This window comes from Micropterus dolomieu, linkage group LG23 (genome assembly GCF_021292245.1).
Source record: "Micropterus dolomieu isolate WLL.071019.BEF.003 ecotype Adirondacks linkage group LG23, ASM2129224v1, whole genome shotgun sequence".
Taxonomy (NCBI): domain Eukaryota; kingdom Metazoa; phylum Chordata; class Actinopteri; order Centrarchiformes; family Centrarchidae; genus Micropterus; species Micropterus dolomieu.
The window spans coordinates 2,554,063-2,565,248 of record NC_060172.1 but is presented as its reverse complement, the minus strand read 5'-3'; the positions used below and the strand labels follow the sequence as shown (position 1 = coordinate 2,565,248).

Here is an 11,186-nt window from a genome sequence, read left to right as displayed (position 1 = left end):
TCAGAGGTGTTAAGTTGTGCTTTTTAGAAGTGGTATTCTAACTCTCGCTGTTGAAGTTGATATACTCAAAACTACTTTTGTGGATTGTGTGACAGAAAGAGGAAGTGCACAGCCTACAAGGACTTATGTCGGGTTCAGACGCCATGATATCAGCCCGACGAAAAGGACAGTTGATGTTTTATGTGTGGTGAGTCAGAGTGGTGCTTGGACAGAAAGCAGAGGGCGCGACAATGCTTCTATCACTGAGTACCACAAATTCCACGACGAGTTTGATGATGTTGACCAATAGGAGGACAGAGTGCTCTTCACCTGTGAACACGGCAAAGGTGGTGCAGCATGGTGGAACAAGGTGTGAAAAAGCTCACAGCCGTCTTTTCGTATGCCATGTTTGTTTACATTCTTGTTCCTGGAAGTCGACAAGCTGTGATTGGTCAGGGACCGACATGTAGTTTGTCGTGTCTCTCGGCCGAGTCACGGCTATAAGTTAGTGCTCTATAATAATCTGATACAGGGACAGACAGAAACTCTGTGTAGTCTGAACCCGGCTTTGGTGACAGCTAAATTCAACTGAAAGATCAGAATCTGTCATTTTGTTTCTTTGTGTTATAAATGAGAAGTTATTGATGAAAATAAAAATATAAAGTGTGATTTCAGAGGATGAACGTGTTGGTGAGCAGGACGACAGAACAGGGAAAGACTGGGGGTCTTTACAGCACAGAGAAACACGAGTGTTGTGGAGGTTAAAGAAAAAACCCAACCATCTCCTTCAAAGCCAGCAGGAACAAGGACACATCCAGAGAAACAGCAGAGTGCAGAGTGTGGCCCCGGGGGCCCGACCCTCCCCCCACAGAGGAGAAGAGAGAGTCGGACACAAAGGCAACAAAAAGAGAAGAAATGAAAGAGTCCATGGATGTCATCATGTGAAAGCAGGTCTTTGTGCTCGGGCTGTAAGGAAATGCATTTGTGTGCATTAAGGTTGTTAGAAAACGATGCAGTGACCAGTCGTGTGCTCACATGTGCTGCTGCTGCCGCCTCAAACACACACAGAGGGCCTGATGTTACGTAAGATTATATAAGAAGAGAACGAGAGACATGAAAACAGGAGAAAGAAAATATCAATCACAAAATGAAATGTATCCGACACGTCCTCGTCCCGCACATGCAAACTCAGAGGGCATGAAACCATGACATGTTTGGGAAGAAAATCTTTGTGATTTTAACACGTAAACGAAGTATTCTGGTGTACTGTGAGCAGAAAATAAATAAAAGTATTTTTCATTGTGTAAAACAAATTAACAAATTACTGTTGAGTGTTCCCCCTGAGATGGATTTAAAGCAGTGGAGGTGAAGCTAATGTTTTTGTGTTCTTGCAAAGTGCACCCTGCTTTATATCTGGATATAAAATACCAACACAACATGTATGTATGCAAAAAAAACTTGGGGGTCATCCTAAACCACAAATAGGTCAAGTGTCCTATAACAACATGTACAAGCTTTGGCAAGTACCAGTCCTTCAATACATTACCTAAGTGACATTCATCACGTGGTAAAGGTTGTGAAATGTCCATCCTCACCAGAGAAACGGCGGTGCAGGTCGATAACGCAGCAGCTTGTTACGACCCATATTTATTGACTAGTAGTGATTAACTGAAGGCTAGTTTGTCATTTAGGTCTGAGGATGTGTTGAACCATATGAGCTGGACCATAGTTGGATGTATGACACATGAATAAAAAGTAAACTTTTCTTTAACCTGCTGCTAACTCTACGTTGTTTTTATGTAATAGTTATTTTTATACTTTCAATTTGGTCTTTTTTACTGTCTAAATTAAATGTTGTTGTGCAACAAAGTTCATCACATTTCATCCATTAAACTTTATTTAAAATCGACAAAATTGACAAAATAGGAATGTAAGAACTCAGAGGCAAATATTTTAAGCGCAGTACATGTATCTGCAAGCTGTAGTTATTATATTATATTATCTTAAAATATATGATGCATTGTTAATATTAAACTACCAACAATATAAAGTATAAAGTATTTTAAATCATAGCTCTGTCTTTTGATAACATTTCTATATATATGCTCATGCTTGTTAATATTTTTGTTTTATATAAACTGCATTGAAAGAAACAAGGATTTTAAAACAGCTGTGAAATAAAATATATATACATGGACACAAAACTGTCTTATTGTATTGTGCCTCTCTACACATTCACATACAGAAAAGTGTCTCTGCCATCAGAAACAGAGACACGTTCACAGGTTAGGGTTCTTGCCCAAATGTCTAAGGTTACTTTGACATACAGACTGGGGAGTCAGGGATCGAACCAACGATCTTCAGATAAGTGGAGGACAAATAAAAACCAAATCGTGGTAGAATGACCCACTGGATGTAGTTGCAACATATACATGGATGAACAGCCACAGTTTCATTAAAGATATATTGCGCCATCTGAGTGGAAATATGTATATAATGCTGCGTAATGCATGCATGCAAAAAAGAAATCCAATAAAGACATGATTTTATATAGAAATGCTGATTTGGTTTCATTTCTGCATGGGAGAAAGGAAAATAATACTGGAACAGAAATTTTGTGCGGAAATAAATCAGGTCGGGATGAGTGGTGGTTAGATAACTGAGTGTGTTTACTTTCATTAATATTACAAGTATTAGTACAAGTTGGACAAATAGTATTGTAGCTAATCATGAAGGTTACAGCAGGTAGCCTAATTTCTTTCTCTCTCGTTTGTCCTTCTTATGATAAAATGACCAAAAAATTTAAATCGGAACTATTTATACACAGTATGACCAGTGCGCGCGCTTGGAAAATAATCGGAGCGCGTGTCAGAGAGAAAGGGAAAGAGAGAGAGATGGGGGAGAGAGAGGGGGTTAGGATGACAGCTTGTCTCACATCCACAGACATTTTCAGAGGCAGCTAAACGGTCTGAACAGCACTTTTGACGTCAGGAATAATCATTATACAGCTTTCTCTCTCATCCGGGTCTTCTTGTCCTCCTCTTCTCTCGTGCTTTTAACATTTAGTTCATCCACAGCAGCGGCGGCTTAGAGCCTTAACGACAACCACAGCAACACAAATGCATACATGTAAAGAGGAAGTGCGGCTGGAGGAGCACCGGCCGTGAATCCACCAGCTCCGATCTGCTGCAGGTTATTGTTTCACTTTTTGTCTTGCCTGAAATATCGGAGAGGATGTTTGCGTTCCAGCTCAACAAGTCTCTCTTATTTTTCACACATTAACTGTGGATGGCTGCGGAATGGAGATAGCCTTGGTGAGTTTTGAGAACGGCGGCGCTAAAGGGAGCGGTGGCGGCGGCGGCGGGAACAATGCCGAGGAGAGCTGCCGGAACGCGCTGAACGTTCCTCAGTCGGGCTTCGTTCAAACTGGGCTCGGAGAGGACTACGGTAAAGAGCTGAATACCCGGGGGAGTCCTCAGCAGCATCATCATCCTCAGCAGCAGCAGCAGAGCTCCTGGAAAATCAACGACATGAACAACACTTTCAGCTGCAGCGAGAACGCCATGGATGCGCTTTTACGCGCGGACCACAGTCCCCATCTGTTCGACGAGGACATGCTGGACATGGACATGGACACGGAGAGCAACGAGAGGGTGCTCATCAACATAGCAGGGCTCAGGTACGAGACCCAGCTGGGCACCTTGAACCAGTTCCCTGATACTTTACTGGGAGACCCCGCCAAGAGGATAAAATACTTTGACCCGCTCAGGAACGAGTACTTTTTCGATCGCAACAGACCGAGTTTTGATGGGATTTTGTATTTTTATCAGTCGGGAGGGAAAATCAGGAGACCTGTCAATGTGTCAATTGATGTGTTCGCGGATGAGATTAGGTTTTATCAGCTGGGGGAGGAGGCCATGGAGAGGTTCCGTGAGGATGAGGGGTTTATAAAAGAGGAGGAAAAGCCGCTGCCTCAGAATGAGTTTCAGAAGCAGGTCTGGCTCATATTTGAGTATCCGGAGAGCTCCAGTCCGGCGCGGGGCATCGCCATCGTGTCTGTGATTGTCATCACCATATCCATCATCACCTTCTGCCTGGAGACGCTGCCAGAGTTCAGGGATGAGAGGGAGCTGCCGGTCACCAGCCGGCTGGACAACAGCACCGCGGTCCGGCCGTCCCTCACCTTCACAGACCCCTTCTTCATCATAGAGACCACGTGCGTCATTTGGTTCACTTTCGAGCTGTTCGTGCGCTTCTTCGCGTGCCCAAGCAAGTCGGAGTTCTCCAAGACCATCATGAACATCATCGACATCATGTCCATCATGCCTTACTTCATCACAGTGGGCACGGAGCTGGCGGAGCAGCAGGGTCAGGAGCACCAGAACGGACAGCAGGCCATGTCCCTGGCCATACTGAGGGTCATCCGTCTGGTCCGGGTCTTCCGGATCTTTAAGCTCTCCAGACACTCCAAGGGCCTCCAGATCCTGGGGCAGACTCTTAAAGCCAGCATGCGGGAGCTCGGCCTCCTCATCTTCTTTCTCTTCATCGGAGTCATCCTCTTCTCCAGCGCCGTGTTCTTTGCTGAGGCGGACGAGCCGGAGTCCCACTTCTCCAGCATCCCCGATGCCTTCTGGTGGGCCGTGGTCACCATGACCACCGTCGGCTACGGCGACATGAGGCCGGTGACGGTGGGGGGGAAGATCGTGGGCTCCCTATGCGCCATCGCCGGTGTGCTCACCATCGCGCTGCCGGTGCCGGTCATCGTATCAAACTTCAACTACTTTTATCACAGAGAGACGGACCAGGACCAGTCCTCGCTGAAGGACGAGCCGAACAGCGTCCGAGCGAGCCCGGAACTGAAACGCAAAGAGAGTAAATCATCAGCCAAGCAGGACGCGGAGAACAACGACGGGGCCGCTTCTGTGGAGAAGGCGAATATCAAAGCCAACAGCAGCATGGACTTCAAGAGATCCCTTTACGCATTCTGCTTGGACACACGGGAGACGGACCTGTAGTCCCGCAGTCGTCTTCCTCACTTCTTAAAAACTATTAAAGCCCATAGTTGTGTAGAATAAACCCCTATTAATGGGCTCTTAAGTCTTTGCACATAGCAGTCGGAGGATCAACACATTGTAATCCTGAAAAGTTTTAAGAGCGATGGGGGTTGATTTATTAAAAGCACATTTTAATCCCCCTCCTCTGGTAAGCACATCAGTTAGTGGAATAAAACGGAGGAGTTATGAACAATCCACAGTGCATGCGATGCAACACAGTAGCCCTTTAAAGTAGGAACACCTAAAGAACATTAAATGAAACTCATGGAGAAACCAGTGCGAAAAATAGGACATGTAGCCCGTCCTGCAGATAATCAAGGACAGGCTGAACTTGGAATAATTACTTGACATCCCGAGAGGATTACCAGGGGACCAACCAGACTCTTGTACATATTGTAGGAAGCAGTCCATATTCAGTAGTTCAACAAAAGAAAAAGCCAAATTTATCTACCCTACATTTAGTCATTATGTTTACACTGAAAAGTTGCAGCAAACATGTACATATTTCCCACAGGCCTAACTATTTATGAATTGGATTATGCTGTTATTGTAGATTTGGAGAAAAAACAAGTATATTTTTGAGACGCAGACACCTGTACTCCTCCACTCAGGTTCTGTCAAAGAAGAGATTCTTTCCCTTTTCTAAATGAGAGTGGATTCACTCTCAGAGGACCTAAAAGAGAAGATTTTTTTTGATGTTGAACGACAGCCTTGTTTATGATAATTTTATTAAAGAACATTTTTTTATTTTTCAAAAAAAAGGACATAATATGGAAGTAAACTGAGGGAATGACAGCCAAGAAAAGAGGATAGCGCAGAGACCATCTGGAGAGCTCAAGCAACACAGATGCCAGGTTAGTGTCAAAGAGAAATATATGAGATTATCTGTGAGCATATTTTGGGTTTAAAATTACTTTTTATTTGATAGAAAATCATGGTAATGATCAGCTTTGTGCAGATAAGGAGCTGGTTTTGGCACTAATGTTTCCCCACAGTCTCCAACTGGTGCTGAAAGAACAGCTCGTCCATGTATGGAGTAACACTAGTGACAAAATGAAATCCAAAGCGGTGTCTCAATTCGGATACTGTTAATATACATGTAGTACACAGTGTACTTACTTGCGTAGTGCGTACATTGCAGTAGCTTTGTCTCAAAATAGAAGTATAACATGCATATAATATAATAGAAGATACTTATCGTCATCATGTGACTGCGGTTGTCATCCGCAAAAATATCTGCTGGCTTGTTTGCTCACTTGACATCAATAAATTATTATTTTTAAATAATAAAATAAACGTACTTATAGCTTCCTCTGGTGCCATTTTCACAAGTATGAAAATATGTTGGTGGTCCCTCCCTTCCACTACGTAGCCAAGATGGCGACCGTGTGGAAGTGTTCAGCGTTCCACACAAAACCATCTGGGTACAGTGAACGCACTTTTGAACTCAAAATAGCAAGTGTGAGTACTGAAGGACGTGAACTGAAATAAAGTGCCGTACTCAACACAGAAAATCAAAATTGCGATTTGAAAGAACGCCATTAGCTAATCGTGAAGTTTTAAACAGTCATGCAGTTACAGATTGGCTAGCAGGTCTATCACACAAGGATGACAACAGAATCAATCACAAGCGCCATGCGGCTCCTGTTACGGTCCTACACAGCAATCAGATCGGGCACAGGGTGTGTACATTTTACAATGGCGTCAGCCAAACCGACACAGGCAGCGGCCGTAACCGTTTTTTGTGTCCGGCGTCAACTCACACTGATATGCTTTCAGCAGAGCGTTTAGCTGCCCTATGTTGTTGACGTGCTGTTAATTTGTCATTTTGTGTGCTTCAACTACGGATAACAGCTCTCTGTGAGCCCGTTCCGCTCTGCTCTCTGCAGGCTACATATCCCACATGGAGCATTTCAGAATAAGAGGGTTTTTTTCCTGCCTAATGTTGCTGACTTGTTCAGATTTTGTTAATTTGTTCAGCTGTCTTTGATTTTTGTGCTTCTATTGTGATTAGGTAGGCTACATAGTTTAATTGTTTCTCATTTTCTCTGTTTTGTTGATATACGAACAGGAGTCTGCACAGGGTGTTTTATTTTGAAAATGAACTGGTTTCTCTATGCCGTTCTGTGTCTGACTTCCTGCCCGGTTCATCTGTTTTGTGCTGCTCATGGTGCTGCTTGTGTGGCTTCTGTCAAAAATAGCCGTAAATATTGAACTTTAGCTGACCTTTTTCTTTTAAAAAATCGGGAATCGTAATCGCAATATCTGGCAGAAAAATCGCTATTACATTTTTCCCCAAATCGTTCAGCCCTAGCCCTCGGTACCCTTTAGTGTCGATTTTGGACTGTGGGCTCTGTGGTCAAGTTAGCAACCGTGCAACATCCAGTTAGATTTTCAAAATAAAACTAGCCTTTATGTTGTGAAACGTCACAATTTGGTTAGGGTTACGTACTGAAACTACTTAGGGTTAGAAAAACATCATGGTTTTGGGTTAAAAAAAACCCAACATAACTTATTAAAACAATCAATGTAGGCTTTTTGTTTCACACGGGAATTGAACACCGGTGTTGTGGGTGAAAGTCTGGTTTCTTGCACACCCGTCCACCCGTCTGCCTCTTTACTCTGACTTTTCTGTTATTTGTATCCCACACCTGCTTTTAGCGTTCTTAAATGACGCTACAGGGCTTCCTCCGGTGCGTTGCACTAAGGTCCTATGAGGGCTGCCGGTGCTATATTCTAAAGGCCGAAGTATACTTGTTCAGAACTAGTTCTTATGAGGTTTTTTTGGACCATAGCAGAAATAAAACTTGTTTTTATCTGTCCTGATATCCACACTGGAACATGGAGTGAAAACCCGGCCATCATAGTGGGGGGGGAGGTGCAGGATTGTTAACATATGGGGATACTGAGCACATTTTCAGACTGTCTCCTGGAAGGCATTCATAGCGTTGCACATGGTTGTTCACCAATCACTGCATGAAGTGGGTGTGAAGTCAGATCATCAGTTGTGGAAAATTACAGAAAAGGTTGAACAGTGACAGTCTAGAAATAAACGTGTCAGTGCTATCTGGTAGACAAACTATTACAAGGAGCATATCTGTCTCCTTACAATTATATACAACGGATTTGCAACAGCAGGGAAAGTCTGCTGACCATGATTTTGATTTTTCAACATAATGAGAAAACATTGTTAATTAATGGATCAGGCTAAATGTTGACATTGGACGTATCAGTAAAATGTTCCTACAGTATCTGTTTGTGCAACTACAGCATTAATCAACTTATCATGGTTATGTTCAGGTAAACGGTTGTTTGGTTAAATGTAAAAATATATACAGTAGGAATGGCAATCACAGGGAACCTCACAATACTACATCAATTCTGTGATAATAATATATTGCTAGACAATCCTATAATGATACATTATCTCTAACTATGAATACAAAATGCCTGAAAAAAGGCAAACTGCAGGTACAATTCTTAAGTTGCTCAGTCTGTAAATTAAAACTACCAAACTACAGAGCAACTATGAAACATTATTATAAAAAATAAATATTTCTTTATAAAAAGGAACATAAAAATTCAAATTCACTGAATATACTGTTTTAAAAATAGAGCTAAAAATACAAAATGCTAAGATCTAGCTTTAGCTGTATTTTAGGCCACTGGGAATTTTGAGTTTGAGTTTTGACCCTTTGGGGTTGCAGTAGCTGGTCACTGTGGCGTGCTGAAGCTGCAGAGTATTAGCAGATCAAGCCAGTAAAGTTTGTAGCTCTTTTCAAACACACAGGAGGCATCTACTTTAAGTATTTGCGCACCATGTGATTCAGGATCTTAAGCATGTGAAGCAAAATGTGTAGTTTATGTTAAGATTATATCATCGAGGTGCTGATGTCTGTTAGCATGGTATCGGAGATTCCTGTTATGTGTTAGTATTGAGGTTTTTATGTATCGATATGATGGGCTGGAGAATCTATACAATATTGTGGAGAAAAAGTATTGCAGTATGTGGCTGTACTGATGTTTTTGCAAAACCCTCAACAGATCAGCCGTAACATTATGACCACTGACAGGTGAAGTGAATAACACTGATTATCTGGTTACCATGTCACCTGTCAGTGGGTGGGATCTATCAGGTCGCAGGTGAACATCGTGACATCATAGTTGATGTGTTAGAAGCAGCAAAAAAGGGCAGCTTGAGGATTTGAGTCTGTTTGACAAGGACCAAACTGTGATGGCTAGAGGACTGGGTCAGAACATGTCCAAACGGGTCTGCAGGGGTCAGTACCTATCAGAAGTGGTCCAAGGAAGAAAAAGCGGTGAACCGGCGACAGGGTCATGGCTCATTGATGCACGTAGGGAGTGAAGGCTGGCCCCAGTGGTCCGATCCAACAGACGAGCTACTGTAGGTCAAATGAAGCTGGTTCTGATAGAAAGGTGTCAGAACACACAGTGGAGTCCATAACTTAACAAAGTGGGTTTGTTGACTAAACGTCACCACATGCAGGAATCAGGATGTGAAAACCAGCCTCCAGTCAGAGTTTACGTTCCGTTCTGTCAAAACAAATTAGTTGTATATAAATGTGATTTCTAAGGCTATATTTTTGAAGGTCATGGCATCTTGAATATCGTCATCCGTCCCCCTAAATAAGCTCTAATTAAGAACCTGTCCTTGATGAGATTTCTTCCTTGTGGGAAGGTTTCTGAGTCTTTTTGATTTCCATACAGCCCACAGTCTGATGACTGATGGATTAGTTGAAGTTTACAGTCCTCTAGCTAAACACTAATCCTACATGGTGGGTTTGGTGGCTGTCCTAGGACCCTAACGTTAGTTTGGGAGCAGCCAACATGTACGAGTCTCTGCTGGAACAAAATGAACGCTGAGTTTGTGTTTGACCTGTTTGATGGGGGGACAAGTTGAAAATCTTTTAAAGCAGATTACAATGGGCTTTCCTGTGTGTGTGTGTGTGTGTGTTTGTGTGTGTGTGTGTGTGTGTGTGTGTGTGCGCAGAATAGGGGAAATTGAATACAGTCTTCCTCTAATCCATATACGGTAGGACAAGGATAATGTTTAAATGTTTTATACATAGCTACACGTAGACAAACATACAGTCAACATAAATAAATGTAGAAAACGTAACACGGCCATTGGTCATCGTCTAAAAATATATATTTTAATTAACAAATCATGGCAGCAAAAGATAAAAAATACATCAAGTTTGCAGGGTGGTGATGGGACAGTGGATGAGATACATGCCTTTGTTGTGAGAGATCCGGGTTCAATCCCCCACGATGCAAGACACTTAACCCCTCGTTCCTCCAGAGGCGTACAACCTCTGACAGATATAGCAATTGTGAGTCGCTTTGGATAATAGCGTCAGCTAAATGAATAAATGTAATGTAAAGTTTGCTATAATAAAAATATGTGCATGGTTAGTCATAGTCGTAAAAAAAGTCATAATTATTAGTTTGTCACACTTAAGATTTTCTGTAATGTCTGTTTTACCATAAAGTTTTAAAGCCACTTAGTCTGCCGAGGATCTTTCAGTTTTGACTCGTTGAATTTAATCCAACTTGCTTGTGAAAACTCAAAGTTGTCACAAGTCCGGGAGTGAAAACTGGTGATTAATTTCCAAAGTTGCACCTCAGACTGGTCCATTACCGTTTGATTCATACTCAAAATATGCATGAACTTGATGTGTTGACAACATTTTACCAAATATAAATTTGTGTTAAAGTTGCGTTTACACTTTGTAAATCAAGATTTTGATTTAATAATCAAATAATGAAAAGGTAATTCTAATCTTATATAATAAAACTTTTTATACTTTTTATTCTTTTACCGGTAGAAACAGCTGTCCTCAGCAGAGAAAAGGCCGTACAGGTCGATGATGCAGCAGCTTATTACTACCCATATTTAGGTTTTTAGTTGGGCCAGTACGGTCCGCCTGTCACTAGACTGTTACTTGCCAATGCTCTTACATGAAACGGTCATATGTCTTTTAGGGAGAGTTGATAATCGCCCTCTTGTTGTTTAGGTCTGAAGACGTGTGGGGCAGAAATGTGCTTCCATAGATTCTTTAGGAAGGAAGACATTTTTCCTCAAAGTTTCATATCTTAAAACTTGTGAGCAGATATTTGTTTGTATTTCAC

At 42.2% G+C, this 11,186-nt stretch overlaps 1 protein-coding gene across 1 annotated transcript; it reads left to right on the top strand.

Annotated features, from left to right (window-relative positions):
• The first annotated feature begins 3,278 nt into the window (after positions 1-3,278).
• LOC123963373 (potassium voltage-gated channel subfamily A member 1) lies at positions 3,279-4,994 on the top strand. The gene has a single exon (XM_046040184.1). It carries the CDS (start codon positions 3,279-3,281, stop codon positions 4,992-4,994), a length of 1,716 nt encoding a protein of 571 aa, XP_045896140.1.
• Positions 4,995-11,186: the final 6,192 nt, after the last annotated feature.

Bases quoted from the DNA above. Each gene is read 5' to 3' on its own strand.
- LOC123963373 (XM_046040184.1), top strand. From the start codon at position 3,279: ATGGAGATAGCCTTGGTGAGTTTTGAGAACGGCGGCGCTAAAGGGAGC.